An 18,265-nucleotide genomic window follows, 5' to 3' on the forward strand; every position below is an offset into this window, starting at 1 on the left:
AATTACGCTTTTCAGTTTTTCAAACACGGGGGCTTCTTTGAAAGAATATAACGTCTGCCATCAGTACCCTTAGTATCACTTTTTACGTTTATACAAAAATTACTGTTTTAGTATTTGTTTACGTATTTTCCCATACATTTTTTATCGGTTCTGATACAGTCCGCTAGGGGCGCTGATTGCAAATATATGGGCAAAAATACCTAAACAAATACAAAATCAGTCATTTTTGTATAAACGTAAAAACTCATACTAAGTGTACAGATATATATTTTTTTTTTATTTTTTTATAGAATAGGAGTAGCAGACGAGCATGCAGTCCACCTGATGGTAAGTGGCTACTGCCGCTCATGGACATCTCTAATTAACCCCAGATAGGATTAGACATTCCTATCTGAGGTCGGCCACAGATGCGCCGCTATCCCTGAGGACTAAGCTGGAACGCCTCGGAAAAAGTCTGTCTCCCTTACCACACCCTTCAAACCGAAACACAGCAGCGCCTAACATTGCTGTTATTGGGCAGAAATAGGTGTGGCGGTGGTGCCGCCGGAGTCGAACCACAAAGTGTTCTACCACCTTCAAATCTATCTTATTTATGTGACATATTTTCAATAATATTTTATAGAATAAGTATTTTTAATTCTAATCAGATCTTTCTTTGAGACACAATTTGCTATCCCTTACATCCCCTAATCATTTACGTAATATATGGATGATCCGTATGAGTAACCAAAATATTTGTAAGCATACAATTTTATTTAAAATCAAAATTAAATATACCTTTTTTGAGCGTTGGTGACAAAAAAATGTGCAATGTAAAAATATATGCAATGACGCCTAGACTACTAGACAAGTAGAAGTAGACAATAACATCTTTACCACAATGTTCACTTTATTTTATACGAACTAGACTTGTATCATTATAGACTGTTTGCTATAAGAGATTTAAGCGCTTATAGTAAATGTTCGCAGCAACGGTACAACTCTGCTAAGTATTTCCACTATTACCTAAGAATACAGTATAAAATATAAACTTCTCTGCAAGAAAACACTCATAAGGCACACATAGCCTAATTTTTATAGGTTGCAAGTATTTTTAAGAGTAATTAATGTATTTAATAACAATCGAAATGAAGATGTCAAAATTATTAAGAATAAAATTGCGTGCGTTAAAAAAATGTAATAGAATTATAACAAAAAGTGCAATGAAATAAATTATAGGATGTTACAGGTACAATTAAAACAGAATCTTGTATAGTCCGTGCCAAACTGCTAGTCCGCTCTGAGGTTGTTGCGAGCGGGTTTAGTCATACAATTTGCTATGGCGACGCGATTCACTTCTATATTCAGAGCTGACTAGCAGTTTTACGCGGACTATAGGTACAATATTTAAGAATATTCAGTATACAATTCAACGTGGTATAATTCATTCCAATTTTAAATAAACGAGTTTATTTTACATTTATTATATTTTCGAATATTATATTTTGGTGGCTATAGCGCTTAAGCTTAATTAATGCATAAATTTTAGTCCTTAGACATCCTGTATATACACAGGAAATATAAAGACTAAAATTTATACTTTAATACATATTAATACGAGAGTAAATATACATATTTCGAAATATACGTAACTGACTTTAAAGTAAGGGTATTCACTACATAAATTGTATCTCAAAAAATATCTATAATATCGGTATCCGGTCGAATTCCCTCGCCCGCACTATTACATAGTGTATGCTAATATATTATAATTTATTACAACCTCATTAAAAAAGATTTATTCTTTTCTCTTTACTCACATGGACACACCAAAATTAAATATATCTGGATAGGGTGGCTTGTACATAAATTATTAAGTTTCTTTTTTAACAACTTTTGTGTAAACTCTCTGGAATCTCTGCTTTGTAAATAGTATTTTTTATTATCTGTAGTAGCAGATAGTTTTTTATTGTATTATCTGTCCAATTATAGTATTGTCGAATAACGAGAATGCATCGCATTTTTCGGCTCTTAGAACACAATTCAACCGTTAGTGCCTCAGGCATAGACGTGCAGTAGTGCGGACGTGGCTTAATAGACATTGATGGATTGGATCACGTTCAACATCGACGCTGTTGATCTGAGCGCCAGTAAATTGGCATCGATTCAATTAAGCAAATCGATATTCTATGACCGTGCGTGTCGAGACGGTGTGGAATAGTAAAGTAATGGACAGTAGACCCACTGGATAATCGAAACAACATTGGAATATCAATTTTGATTTTGCAAGAAGCCTTAGAATTGGTTTAAAATTATAAATATATTGTAAGGAAACCTGGAAAATATGATAATATTTTAAATAAAGAAATAATAGTATTTTTTTTAATTCTAAGAATCAATTGTAATTAATAATCAAATTCATATTATATACGTTTTATAGAGTCAGAAATAAATTTAACTTTGAAACTATTATTTGTTACAAATATTTAAAAAAAAGTCACTTTATTTAATAAATTAAAAAACCCAATGTAGATCATAATATTCATGAAAGAGTATTTAATAATTACATTCTATGTAAAAAATGAAACGGAATAATGTCCAGCCTACAATAAACATAACAGGCACATCGAATTAAAAAAAAATAAACCATAAATACTCAAACCATAAGCATACAAAATCAAATTAGGAACAATCTTGCCCTAAGTTGATTTTGAATCTGTTTCTATATAAAGTGGACCGACTGTACATTCTTTACTATGTGGCGTGACGCACAACACGTATGATTGGCTGATATGTTCGTATTCGTTATTTCCTGTCTACGCTCGGTGTGGGTTCTATCCAGGTCGGAGATGGCACAACCGATGTCGTGGCGAAGTGTTATCTGAAATAAGAAAACAAAATCATGTTAATTTTTCTTTTATGTAAATTGTTACAAAAATCGGCAAAGAAAAAAGAGATCAGTACATTTTTTTGTTTAGATAACCATTATAGTTGCCATTATAAAATTCTATGAATATTTTTTTGCAAAATGTATACTTGTGGTCGAATTTCTTTTCGAACACTTTGTCTATAGGAAGTAAAATAGCCTCTATATTACTAAGAAACCTATAAAACAGTGACAATTTAATTCCGATTTCAACGAGTACCTAGTAATTTAAAATTAAGCATTATGCATCGAACTAGACTGCGCCTTGAATTACTATTGTATATGACGAAGTAATGAAAAAAGTTTGCCATGAATCACATGAACGATACCCTGGATTACACCCTTTTTTTTTCTCGAGTGCGAAACCTTCAAAAGATACCCGACGACGTGGGAGCGACGCCGGGTTATGTGGGATTTTTACCGCACTAAAACCCCCCGGTGGCCATCCTCAACGCTTGTTGGAGAACTCCAGGATCTCCGACGGAACAAAACCGGAGCCCTCCAAGCGCGATGCCCCGATCGAGCTCTACCCTGGGGGAGCAGTTTTCTCTCCTCCCACACCTACATGGTACCTCATAGTGTTTACGACGGTATGCGAGGTCGCTTGCTGGACGGTTCGAGCTCCCACTCTTGCCGCCCGCAACCCCGGAAGCCCCCTTTTAGTCGCCTCCTACGACAGGCAGGGGATACCGTACCCTGGATTACACCTAGTTGTTGCCATTGCGAACCTTATAGCTAATTGACTAATAAGGCTAATGTTGCCTGACTGAAAACTATGAGACCGAAGAAGGGGGTACTTTTGCTCAAAAAGTCACCCCCTCACCCTTGTCTCAATGCCTTTAAAGTCGATGCTCCAGAGAACACAGACTCAGACGAGGTATTTGACTGCAACTTTTTGCTAAGGCGATAGATTTGATAATCTATTGAACTTTCAAGGTTGTTGTAATCTCTTTTTATAAATCATGTTTAGCGGTTAACCTCTACATTTCTATTGTATTGTATTTTGATTTGAAGGTTTGGCGGAGATAGATTTATCCAAGGCATTCCAGCTTTGTCCTCAAGGGTAGCGGCACACCTGTAGCCCACCTCAGGTAGAAATCTAATCTTATCTGGGTTTGATTAAAGATGTCCACAAGCGGCAGTAGCCACTTACCATGAGGTGGACTGTGTGCTTGTCTTCTGCTCCTAAATATATTGTACTACTTTTTAGGGTTCCGTACCTAAAGGGTAGAAACGGAACCCTATCACTTAAGACTTCGCTGTCGGTCCGTCTGTCACAGGGCTCTATCTCTGGAACCGTAATAGATAGCCACTTGAAATTTACACAGGATGCATAATAGTAGCCGCTATAACAACAAATACTAAAAATAAAATAAAGTTCAATATTAACTTTAAATTATATTATTATTATTAGTTGACGACCCGCGTGGCGGAGCAGCCACCATACCGGTCTGACGCGCAAAGGGTCCCGGGTTCGATCCCCAGACAGACAGATATCTAAATGATGAATTTAGATTTCTGTTTCTGTTCTGGGTCTGGGTGTTTGTGTATTTGTCTATGTGTGTGTCCATGGCACTCACGACATAGGGAATCATAGTGAGGGGTTGTGAGTGTAGCAAGCGTTTAAAAGGGGTCTCCATACAACAAACCGGTATTTTTCGGCATTAGTAAGTACAAATAAGATCAATAAAACACATTTTAATATGGTTATTTTATAAAAATAAGTAAACTATAATGAACATTTGGCGGTACGGAAGCCTCCATGTGCGACTTCGACTCGTACTTGGCGATTTTTTCTTTTATTGCATAAGAAGTAAGACTTCATCAATTCAAGAATTAACGTATTATATCGTTAAATAGTTGTTTCGTATGAAAGAATAAACAAGCCAAGGCCAGTATCAGGTTTCTAAAAATGCTGACGAATCATTGTGAAACCTCATTCTGGTAATTAACGGCAATATTTTACAATATAACGCGTAACTTGATACAAATTACAGTGATATGACTGCAATGATTTTGACGACCCGCGTGGCGGAGCGGGCACCATACCGGTCTGACGCGCAACGGGTCCCGGGTTCGATCCCCGGCCAGACAGATATCTAAATGATGAATTTAGATTTCTGTTTCTGGGTCTGGGTGTTTGTGTATTTGTCTATGTGTGTGTCCATGGCACCCACGACACAGGGAATCCTAGTGTGGGGCTGTGAGTGTAGAAAGCGTTTAATAATAGGTGCTCAAGGTTGGATCATAGATGTCTGATTTTTCGAAATATTATGCGTGTTTGTAATGAGAATTATTACTTTGATGGTGATCTTGAGAAGACTTCTAAACCTAACAGTGCTAGAGACATAAACTAAAGGATACGAGAGTGCTAAGAGGGGGTAGCAACAGGGTAGTTAAAGGTTGACGATGAATATTGTGGATGTCGGCTAACTTTCATATGAGATGACCACCTTTGCCATATTACGGATGGCACCGCATCCTACAGTACCCTTACCACGAGTTTTTACGTTTTGACAAATATGACTGTTTTGGTATTTGTTTACGTATTTGCCCATACTATTTCCAATCAGCGCCTCTAGCGGATTGTGTCAGAACTTGAAAATGTCTACAGATGTTCAAGGGCCCTTGACCCTGGTTACATACATCCACATACATTATTTGCCTTTACATTAGAAGGACTGCATATTATTACGTTTTGTATCTACATTACATGATATAGGCATCATTACTATCTCATAATCGTAATATTAACTTACATCCTAGTCGTCACAAGAAATGTTAATGCAATTCCAGATTAAAATGAATGTTTCTATAGTTTTTGTTCTGTAATAATGAAAATGATGAAACTATATGCTTTCTAAAGTAAACTAGTCTACTGCTTATAAATTATATTTTGCATAATATTATAGTTAATATTACAGGGACGCGGTATGGTATATGGTAAGTATCGATACTGTATCTATATTATTTATCAATAGTATCGCGAACGTGAAAGTATCGACACAAAAGTATCGATATTTTCATTTCTAGAGCCCAATGTTTACAAGTGATAAAAAAATACTGATGCCAGGATAACTTACGGGGGTTCAGTCCAAGTTTCGTGACGAACTTTTATTTTCGTCGGTTTTATTCGATACGATACCTGTCAAACATACTCATTGTACTCATTGAAAGTATACGAGTAGCGCTATCGAGAGGAAAAATACTAGATACCTTATGGTATCGATAAATTTTCCATAACCATAATTATAGCAACAATAACTACATAATAATAGACTAAGCTAATTAACTTACACTACATCTGGAAAGACGCACCCGAACAAAGGTGTCCACTGGTCATGTGTGTGTATCAACTAATTTTAAAGCTCTATTACGGTTCAAGAGATAAACAGCAGCAGAGGCTTAGTAATTAGGTTTCGTTCATACCCTTTAGATAAGGACCCCTAAAAATGGGTACAAAACAATGATGACTACCTCGGGGCGTGCCTCGCTCGCAACATGTGCGGTGGTACTTCCCGTCGTTCCACCTCATCCGAATTGAGTTGCAGTCCGGCAACCAGCTGCATGATCTCCCGCTCCTTCTTGAGTTCTTCACGACCTGACTCCACCTAGAAATTTACGAAGGGCAAATTAGTTAAGTATTCTATACATATGAGTACATTGTGTATTTAAATAACTTTATCTAGATTTTTGGAGTTTACTCCTTAAGAAACGATTTGAGTTATTAGTGTAAGACACTTAAAGAAAAATTCCAAATTGAAATAGTTACTTAGCAGTCATTTTCACTGTTGGCAGCTGTGTCTAAATTTAGAAATGCTTTTCTATCATTTTATGCCCTCCCCGTAAATACAGCATAAAAACGGCTACTAGAAGCCCATTTTTTCTAAGTTTCAATTTAAGTGGAAAATTAATAAATCTTAAAAGTTCATTAGTTAATTTCGAAAACGGAAAATGATAGCACACTGGTTTAAAATTCGAGTTTTTGATCGAGGATTCCTAGGTTTCAATTAAGGGCACTTTTTATCTACATTAATATTATTAAGAGGAAAACTTTGTTTGTATGTTTGTTGGTAATAAATAGGCTCAAAAACTAATGGACCGATTTTAAAAATTCTTTCACCATTCGAAAGCTACATTATCCACGAATAACACAGGCTATATTTTATATGAAATATATTTGATAAATAAATTTTGAGGCGGTACAAAGAGTGCCGGGTCAGCTAGTTAGACAATAATTATCAAGTATTTTAAGGTTTAAAAAATCGAGACTAAACCTACACGACTAACAGTTAGTCCTTAGTTAGACTTTAAACTAGAGATGGGTTGTACAGGTAAATTTTGGACTAGGTATGCCTGTTCCTAGTATTTAAAAATACGTGATCCAGAAACCTGTTCCACCTAGTCCCATAAAGTCTCATTAGTTAGTACAATGCGGTGTGGACTAGGTACTTATTCTTGGACTAGGAAGCTAGTTCGTTCATGCATTGCATCAATACGTCCCTTGGACCAATTAGTCCCTTGGACTAGGTACATATTAAAAGTTGGACTAGGTCCTACCTAGTCCGGTAAAATACCTAGTCCCTGAACCTGTTCCAGTATATACTCCTCACCTCTACTTTAAACACAATCTCAAACGTGTGTGGTCTATCTCGACAGCGCGGTGGACTGTGGTCTTACCTATGGTGGCACTCTGAGAATAGACCCGTACTTAATAGTGGGACACTAAGCGATTGACGATTATGAAAACGTCTCTAGGACATCTTTATCGATAAGATTTAAATGTAAAACATTACCTGAATATAAAATTTCTTACAAAGCGATAGAGAAGTTTCCTAGGAACCAATCACATACTATTTTTTTTATAATACAGAAGTAGCAAACGAGCATGCAGTCCACCTGATGGTAAGTGTTTACTGCCGCTCATGGACATTTGTAATCAACCCCAGATAGGATTAGATATTCCTACCTGAAGTCGGCTACAGATGCGCCGCTACCCCTGAGGACTGAGCTGGAACACCTCGTAAAAGTATCCCTTGACACATGCACACGTAAGGACGTAAGATTAATGAAAGGCCACGAAAGTTATTAACTCCTCTCAATTTCATATCTATTATGGAGAGAGAGGTTTCTAAAATCGTACGTACCTACCCTATAAGGGAAGGGGGGTCGAAACAACTAAATTGTAACGGTATAATAAACGAATTTCTCGTAATAGATAACAAATTCGTGATCAAAACGCAATGACACATTTCACATCGCAGTGTGGCATAGAATTGGCAGCAATCACGGTACAACGCAACTAGTTACGCAAGGTGCGGACTGAGCTGAACGGTAAAACAGTTATTGCTTCCTTGTAAACAGCATACCAGAAACCTCTGCCGTCCACACATTCCTGTAACATAGTGTTTGTTTTGTGTGTGCAATGAGTACCTAAGAACGTAACGAAATGGTATTATTGAAAGGGTTCATCAATATATACTTAAAATATATTTTGCAAAACTGTTGTGAATAGAATATTTATTATATAAAATGGTCCTGAAGAAATAATTAATTTACATTATTTTACGATTTTTTTTTGTTACACCAAAAACAGATATATATAAAAGCCGTTCTTTATTTACCTTATCTTGTAAAAGTTTAAATATTCTGAGTTTAATAGTTTTAGTAAGCACTTATTATTTAAATAATAATTTAATCTCAAAATTACTAAGTATTTTAAAGTAACAGACGGATAACTTAAGTTTTATTTGCAGACATGGATTAATTATTATAGAAATTTTATGAAAACAATAACCCGACTAATAAAAAAATTTAGCCTGGTTCCAGGGTTCGAATCTTGGCCAGAAAGATATCTAAATGACTAATTTTAATTTCTGTTCTGCTATTGCTATGATGATTACATAACGATACAATTTTTTATTGTCTGATACCAATTGTCAAGGGTAGTTTATGTGGGAAATGAAGGGATAACTTATCTTTTTATAAGCATGAAGCGACACTATCAGATCCTCAATCAACCTTTAATAAGACAGTAATCCTATTTTGTAAGTAATTAACAGTCCAAAAAATTGTAATCGGAAGCCAGTATCATGAAATCACAATAAAATACATCCATCACACAACCAACCAACCATACTGAAGGTACGAGCGTAAAATCGAAAAGAAAGTGCAACTGAATGAATCATAAGAGCCGTGTATCAATGGCCGTGTAGACCGGTCACTCAGACTCATCTTCAGCATAGTACAAATATAGAACAGTATGGAAACTAAGTCTACTTGATAAAATAATTACCTACACTCCAATGAACAATAAGGTTGTCATTATATTATTTTTTAATAATAGTGTTATTTATTTCTATTTTAGCGTTTACTGTGCTATTATGATCAATCAATCGAATTGCAATAACTACCCTTACAAATAATATAAGTAGATAATCTCACGGCGTCGGTTAATCCCAGCAAAATACGATAATTATTATTATTATACTTTTAAATACGGAAAAAAAATGTAAAATTGATACAACTTGTGATACAACTTACTTTGATTTTTTGGCGATCTTTAATTTGTTATTAATTACGGCATCTTTAGTTTCCGTGATCAATGACTAAATATGTGTACAGAGTACACTGACCTTTCTTGCAATATTGAAATAGCAAACGAGCATGCAGTCCAGGCAAATAGGCAATTAGGCAGTGGTTAAGAAACTCGGCCTCTCGATCGAGGGGTCCGAGGTTCAAACCCCAGGCACGCACCTCTGATTTTTCAAAGTTATGTGCGTATTAGAAATTAATTATCACTTGTTAAACGGTGAAGAATTACATCGTGAGGAAACCTGCATCCCTGAAATTTATAAAAAAAAATCTCAAAAGTATGTGAAGTCTACCAATACGCACTTGGCCAGCGCGGTGGAGTATGGCCTAATCCTTCTCATTCTGAGAGGAGACCCGTGCCCAGCAGTGGGACAGTAATGGGTTGATGATGATGATGCAGTCCATGCGATAGTAACTCAATAAGATTAGATTCCTACCCAATGTTGGCCTCAGATACGTGCTACCTCTGAGGACTAAGTTGGAACGCCTCGGTTGTCTCAATTACCACACCGTTCAAACCAGAACACAACAGCGTTTAACACTGCTGTTATGAGGCAGAAATAGTGGCCATGGTGCCGTCGGAGTCGAACCGCAAAAGATTTTACCACCTTAAAATTAGCGTACATTAGTGCTTTTAAATACTGTCACTAAGAATAAACCTCTGTTGATCAAGGACAAGACAGGAACGTAATAATGACGTTAATTTTAAGCACTTTTGATATAACTCTCAGACGCATAGGTTTCCTCACGATGTTTTCCTTTGCCGTTGAAGCAAATGATAATTACTTTCTACTCGTATAGTTACGCAATTATCCTGGTATGTAAGTAGCCCTCTGCGACTCCACTAATGTATGTAACTAGTCTTTGCGCAATGAAGAAATCATCAATCAATATGAATAGTCAGTGGTAGCGTACATGTGGAGTTTCTACACATATGTTTATTTTATTACTATGCCGTTCTTTGGATTATTGCGTGGGCTTTTAGTATTCAAACAAGTTGGATGTAACTGAACGATATTACAGTTCAAGTGCTTGGAATTTATTTGTCGCTATTTATATTTTTTATAATTATAACACTGATTGTTTTTAATTTTATTCTATTTTGTATAATTATTATTTAAAGTACAATTTATGTATATTAAATTATTTACAATATTATTAGACCTTAAATTAAATAAAAATGTTTACAGTGTTAAAATATTTAAATTTTTAAATGTTGACAGTAGTATTTATGTTAAGTGGAGAAAATTATAGTTTTAATTTTATTTATAATTTATTTTTATGAAAAATCATATAATGTTTTTATACATGCGTTTATTACACAACATTTTTTGCACCTACAACCATCGACCATTCGACCATTGCGAATTGTTCAAATTTCCTTGTCCTCAATCGTATAATTTAATTATTGGACTTCGTAACTATCTGAAAGTAAAATAAAACGAGCTTCCTTTCTCATTAATAACGATTAGATAATTCATTAATGAAGATTCTTCATTAACCTCTTTAAATTTGCATAATAATGTTTCTCGGAAGCATTTCAAATTTAATTGCATATGACATTCACTATAGGATATCCTCTATTATCTTTAACTTTTAATCACCACTTATGTTTCAAACGGGCCAACGCTCTCTATTATCATCATCCTCATCAATCTATTTCTGTCCCATTGCTGGGCAGAGGTCTCCTCACAGAATGAAATACTTTAGGCCATAGTCAGCTATGAGAATTACTTTATAAGATCTTTATAGGATTTGTCACAATGTTTCCTTCGCATTTAAACCAATTGATAATTAATTTCTAATACGCACATAAGTTTGTAAAAACAAAGTGCGTGCCTGCGATTCGAACCTCGGATCCTCGATTTAAGTGAACATATAGAGGCCTATCACTCACAGCTCTTGCTTTCTATACTATGAACGAATACAAAAGATTCCATCCGAGGATCTAAGGACAGAGTTGGTCGCATATAAAAGTCACTCGGCATCCACACCCTTCCACTAAAACGCGACAATTACTACGTAAATAAATAGTGCCTGTAAATAGTGACTGTGCTCCCTGATCACACAATACTTGTACTACTTAGTAAGTAACAGATGCCAATGAGCGGCAATCTTAACATGAAATAGGCTCCAGGCTCGTCCCTATTATTAGATAAAAAGCCTACGCTGATAAAATCTGTAACCGAACGCGATAAAATAGTAAAACATAACTAATTTACCACTAATTTAGCTCAGCAGTTATAAAATTAATCGAATAGATAGATCAGTCTGTTAAATATTACGAAACGACCTATGCATGTACAATTAACGTATAATTAAATTAGGGATGTAACAACATATCGAAAATTCGATGACGACACTAGTGTCGATATTTTTTAGATACTGAATTATTCAAATGAAAAGTCTAAAATATTTATAATTATTGAAGTAGTGAAGTAAATCTTTGCTTTCGCTATTAAATTTGGTATAAAGCACAAATTGGCCAAAAAAGAGGTAGCCAAAAATAAGTAGCACTGGAAGATTTGTCAAATTTGTCCTCGTACTTAAATATTTTATGAATTCAGAATTTTCGAAATATCAACATTATTGAAACTTGCGATATTATCGATAATTAATATCGATGCCTATATCGACATTCGTATCGATAATTCTTCAACTTTGAGTACGTACATGGCAACCATTACGCAACACACGTAAAACGTTATACTGCATCAAATCGCTAATTGTCAGAATTTCTCCCAAGCTTTCAGTTTCCCATTCTCAACACCTGACCACATTCTGCCAGCGTTTAGAAATTGGAATCGGACGCAAGTGTGAAAAAATTTGTTGTGCAATAAACCGCGCCAACGGATTCGATGGAAAGTTGCTTTGTCGTTTTTTTATGTAATACGAAGAAACAAATGAATTCCATCTGATCTCGTGTGATCATTGGAGCCGATTGGTGATTCAACTCCTGCGACACCACCGGCATACCTACTTCTGCATAATAACAACAGTGTTAATCGCTGCTATGTTCTGGTTTGAAGGGTCTATAAAGGGAAACATACTTTTCCGAGACATTCCAGCTTAGTTCGGGGGTATTGGCGCATCTGTGGACGATCTAAGGTCTAAGGAATCTTATCTTGTCTGTGGTTGATTATACATGTCCATTGGTGGCAGTAACCACTTACCATCAGATGGATGGCTCTTGCACATTTTTTTAAAACTAACGGTCACCCAGCCAACTCTTGACCACATCCGACGTTGATTTGAGGAGACATTTTTAAAAGAGACATTTTTTGAGGAGAGATTTTGAAGGTGGTAGAACCCTTTGTGGTTCGACTCCGGCGGCACCACCGCCACACCTATTACTGCCTCATAACAGCAGTGTTAAGCGCTGCTGTGTTCCGTTTTGAAGGGTGTGGTAAGGGAGACATACTTTTCCGAGGCGTTCCAGCTAAGTCCTCAGGGGTAGCGGCGCATTTGTGGCCAACCTGAGGTAGGAATATCTAATCCCATCTGGGGTTGATTACAGATGTACATGGGCGGCAGTACCCACTTACCATCAGATGGACTGCATGCTCGTCTGCTACTCCTATAAAAAAAAGACATTTAAGTACTCTCGCAACATCTCAATACTGTCAAATACTTGTTGGTCTATGGCAATACAAAAAAGAGTAAAATATTTATCGATAAAAATGTTCCGAACCACTGCACTACAGCAAATAATAGTAAGCCCACCTACAAGTCCCTTAATGTACTTACGATGGAAAGTCAATAGAAAAGTGAATAAACACACGTAGGTCTCACTTCATTGTGAAACTGGCAGTAGGCAGCGATCCTCAACACCCCACGCGGTGAAGTCCACGTTACAATCCAAGCCCAAAAACAACCATACTACGAAGCATAACCATAGAATATAAATAAATAATTAATAAGAATATAAATAATAATACATAGATAATATAATTAATTACATTAAGTTCACCCTTGTTACCCTTAGTTTAAGGTGTTTCAATAGAATAAATAAATTAATTAAGGAATTAGTATTACGAGTATACCCGTGTTCGTAATAATTTATAGGTTACAATATTTTTTTGAAAGCAAGACAAACGAGACAGTGTAGTTTATAAATGTACGAGTATATTTAAATATCTTTCTTACTTCATAGCCCTACAATAGTAGTAGAATTCTCTATACCGTGAGTGTAATGAACACACACATAAAGATGCGAAAAATGTATGTCTGGCCAGTGATCGAACGCGCAACCTTTTGCGTAGCATAAGAGGTGGGTATATCACCTCCTGTCCCTGAAGTACCGGGATTAGAATAGGGCTACGGTATCCCCTGCCTGTCGTAGGAGGCGACTAAAAGGGGGTTTCCGGGGTTGCGGGCGGCAAGAGTGGGAGCTCGAATCGTCCAGCATGCGACCCTGGGCTCCCTGGGCGGAGCCTGATGGGGCAACACGTTCAGAGGACTCTGGTTGCGTTCCGTTGGAGATCCCAGAGTCCTCTTCGCAGCGCTGAGGAAGGCCACCGAGGGGGTTTTAGTGCGGTAAAAATCCCACTTAACCCCGTGTCGCTTCCACGACACTGGGTACCTTTTGAAGGTTTACCCTTGTTAAAAATAAAAGTATATATCACCTCCGGTAGATCTCCCATATGCCATGCGCATCTTTAAACAAGATTTGAGATGGGTTGACGGTCTCTCCATGGTGGTCAGGGGATCAAATCAATGTTAAAAATATTTAAAATATTATCATTTTTATAATATTAGTAGCCACTTAATAGTAAGTGGTTACTGGACATGGACATTTGTAATCAACCCCAGATACATTTTGATTCCTATGAGGGCACATTTACGTAAACATTAATAAGAATTAATTTTTATTGCACACAGTATATTTTACACCTTACGCCTTAAACCAAAACCTTAATTAAGGTTTATAAAACAAAAATAAATAACTTCTCGTCTTACAAAACAACCACGTTGAACTTGAGATAACCTCAAATCGTCCTATGTAAGGTACCTTTTTTGTACTGCCTATTTAACGTCGATAACATTTGATAAAAAATTCAAATTTTCGAAATAATTCAGAAGATTTATTTGCACAAACGTAGGTAGATTAATCCAGATACTATAATAGTGATTCTATATCGATATCTTCTACATATGTCATATTGTATTTAATTATTGTATACTCAATTGTAACCACGTAAATTATGCAGACATAAAAAAGTCTAAAAATATCTCAAATATTAAACTTATTTTTCATCTTCTAAGAATATTTAATTATGTTATCAATAAGGTATGACTTGATATCTCTTTTATTTTTTTTTTATTTTAACTATAATGTGTTCATAAATAAGTTCCACGTCAGATTTTCCATTACATAATATTCTTGACCGATAGATATTGGTCACAGCACAACAACAATGAAGACGTATATTAGACACGTAGCCTCGAATAATGTTTTATCTACACTAATATTATAAAGAGGAAAACTTTGTGTGTTTGTTTGGTTGTAATGAATAGGCTCAAAAACTACTGGACCGATTAAAAAAATTCTTTCACCATTCGAAAGCTACATTATCCACGAGTAACATAGGCTATATTTTATTTACACTAATATTATAAAGAGGAAAACTTTGTTTGTTTGATTGTAATGAATAGGCTCAAAATCTACTGGACCGATTTTAAAATTCTTTCACCATTCGAAAGCTACATTATCCACGAGTAACATAGGCTATATTTTATATGAAATATATTTGATAAATAGATTTTGAGGCGGAACAAAGTTTGCCTGGTCAGCTAGTTATACATATAACACGTCTTATTTTCGCTATCTAAGTAGTGTACATTTGCGCCGACTTTGCAAAACACGTTGATTACGCGTAGACATATACGATATGTATAATTCGGGTAATTAATAATCGCGTAGAGAGATATATTATGTTTTTACGACTTTTTGTTCTCAGTAGTTGTACAGTTATTTTTAATTACCTTGTTTGGAGCTTGCTTATAACGTTATATTCAGAAGTCTATTTACATAATTCAATAGGTAAATAAAGTAGAATTTTGTCCCTCATTGTTTATTTACTTGATCATATATAATCATGTTTATAATAATATGTACTAGGGAATCATAAATCTGAAAGGACGCCACAGATGGCGATACCGCTACGAAATCAAAATATCGAATGCGGTTCAATAATGACGTTTGTAGGCCACTGCAGTGTCCATTCACGTCGAGCGACACTGTGCCCGTTCAAGGTTACAGCTTTCACATAATCAGCTGTCTACCGATAACTAGCCCTCGTTTCCTGTTGACTCTTCATTGTCTTTCAATTGTTGTGAGCAGATTGGTCAATGCATTTCTTGGTAAAATAAAAATAATTTATAACAACGTAAGCTGAATAAAGAAAAATACCTTGTCTCGCAACTTATTAAAAATAAGTTTTTAGAGGAGTCAAGACCTCAAGCAATGTAATTTTACTCTACTCAATTATTCTTAGGTTTTTTTGAGTAATTTGGAAATAATTTTAAATTATATACACACGGCATTCTCAGTTTTAAATTTCGGGTCGCGAGAAAGTAAAATACACAAAAAAGTCGCCAAGCGAGTTTCTCCCGCCAAAACCAAGATCACTGACCGATTGACATTCGATAGACCCGCTCGATACGTCTGTACCGGGACATACCACATACATTTGTGCATACAGCCAAAATAAAATTACCTGTTGTCCATTCCATGTACTTAAATTTCGGATATAATTTACGTAAAATAAAAATAGAAAAAATAACAATATGGAGTAATATTTATTTTCTACAGTAAATTAAGTAAAATAAGTTAGCAATATAGTAGTTAGCAGTTAGCAGCACTATAACTTATGTTATCCGCGCACTGCGGATTCTTGGCAAAGGCAACCATGATTTTCACAGATAACCTATGAGAAATATGTCAAACACAAATGTTAATATTATTGAAAAACTAAACATTTTGTATTTATTTTTTGTAGGTAGTAGGTAGTAGAGACTACTACTAGAGTAGGTAAAAAATGAAGTTTTGCTTCATTTTTTACCCGACTGCCAAGGAAGGAATTAATAAAATTAATAATTAAGTGAGGAATTAATAAAATTAGGTATACTTTACTATATATTCTGTCTTGTCAGTTTTGTACCAACAAAAATAAAGCTTGTCTGTCCTTCATGGAGACGCCTAGATAATCTCACTGTATGGATCTATATTATTTAGGTCTTGACTCTTGAGTATTGCAACTTGCGAGTAATTAATTGCTCTTGAGTATTGTATTGCTCTTGAGTCTTGAGCTGAGGTTTTGAAGCTTACATATTCCATCATATACATTATTATACTTATGAATAAAATGTAATTATTTCACTTTTGGGTCGACGTATTAAAAAACACCTAAATAAAAGGAACTAAATAAACATGTATTAATCTAAGATATTTTATAATTGGGCAAGATTTTTTATCGAAACCTTAACAATATTTTTAACAGTTGATAACAACTTAGTTAAAAGGTCTCGTAAGCTTGAAAATAATCGACTGTTAATTAAGACCCCATACATAGTATTAGTATGTATTCATTAGTCTATGTCCGTGCCCTTGCAGTTTTTATTAGAGGCATTAATCGTCTTCCGGCAACTTAACATAACAAAGGCTTCCCTCTCGTAGAAATCCGCCTTATTTAGACGCAACTTGAGCTCAACAAGCGTATCCACTCACAAAAAGGTTATTAAAATCAGAAAAAGAGTTCCTACTAATGAATGTAAGATACCTTAAGTCCATCAACAATTAAAACCACGACCCAAAGTACCAAAGGTCAGCGATTTCTTTTGCAATACCTTCCAAACACATCTCAGTGTAAAGATGTGTCTTATTAATAAGCATGAAGGCTTATATTACTTTGTGTATGTCAAAGAACGTTGCAGGCTGTATTCGGAACGCGGCGGGTTCCTTCGAAACCCGCATTCCGATAGACGTGCCACTTGCGTGACATTTGCATTAACGTACTTGAGCCTACATACAAATATGCAAATCCATTCAGCTCACTCCATGCCCTATTGTTTGGATACCAAGGTCCATAATACTTCGATATGTAAGCTCGGGTGCTCATAATAATTCAATTAGTGGTTAGCTAGATTCATTATGTGATAGGTTGTGATTGAAAAGTTATTTGCAAGTTAAGCGCATGCGCATAGCATGTTTATAAATAAAAACGTCGGCAACATTGTCGTCGGTTCATTCAATTCGAAATACTCAAGTGTACAACAGTCAAAGATCGTAAATTTGTTGATTGCCACTTGAACTCAGTGAAATGACAAGTAAATGCAAATTAAATAAGTATTCGTTGAATTTTCCCACGTAGAATAACATATAGTAAAAAATACCGTCTGAGAGTACTCTATAAAATAAAATAAGAATATTCAAGTCACGTCAAGTCTTTAACTTTATAAAAGCTCTTCCCTAACACCGGTGGCTAATTGTACCATAAACTATTAGTACAATGTACCTACGCACATTCCTAGTTATAGTTTCTTTTAGCAAAAGTATATTTGTACATTCTAGCAATATGTACACAAATTTATTTTAAAATGCTAAAAACCACTCCAACAAGCTGACTTATCAATAGAATTGATTAACATTAAATAAGTAGATACTGTTAAATCTGCGGGAGCATTAACCCATAATACAAGCCAAATATTAGAGTTAAAAGTATTTATATTATACAGACTTCCGCCTCATTCCGGTATTGTTAGATT

The 18,265-nt window shown here is 35.4% G+C and overlaps 1 protein-coding gene across 1 annotated transcript in view; it reads right to left on the minus strand.

Moving 5' to 3' along the window:
- Window positions 1-588: 588 nt before the first annotated feature.
- LOC140746220 (uncharacterized) overlaps window positions 589-18,265 on the minus strand; it is a 35,295-nt gene continuing 17,618 nt past the window's right edge. Inside the window, exons 2-3 of the mRNA XM_073078274.1 lie at window positions 6,383-6,516; window positions 589-2,860 (exon numbers count right to left, since the gene is read on the minus strand). Coding sequence (XP_072934375.1) covers window positions 2,857-2,860; window positions 6,383-6,516 — 138 coding nt within the window. The 3' untranslated portion in view covers window positions 589-2,856. The remainder of the gene's footprint in view (window positions 2,861-6,382; window positions 6,517-18,265) is intronic.

This window comes from Epargyreus clarus, unplaced genomic scaffold, assembly GCF_041222505.1.
Source record: "Epargyreus clarus isolate Ecla_fem2 unplaced genomic scaffold, WU_Ecla_fem_2.2 ptg000012l, whole genome shotgun sequence".
Taxonomy (NCBI): Eukaryota; Metazoa; Arthropoda; class Insecta; order Lepidoptera; family Hesperiidae; genus Epargyreus; species Epargyreus clarus.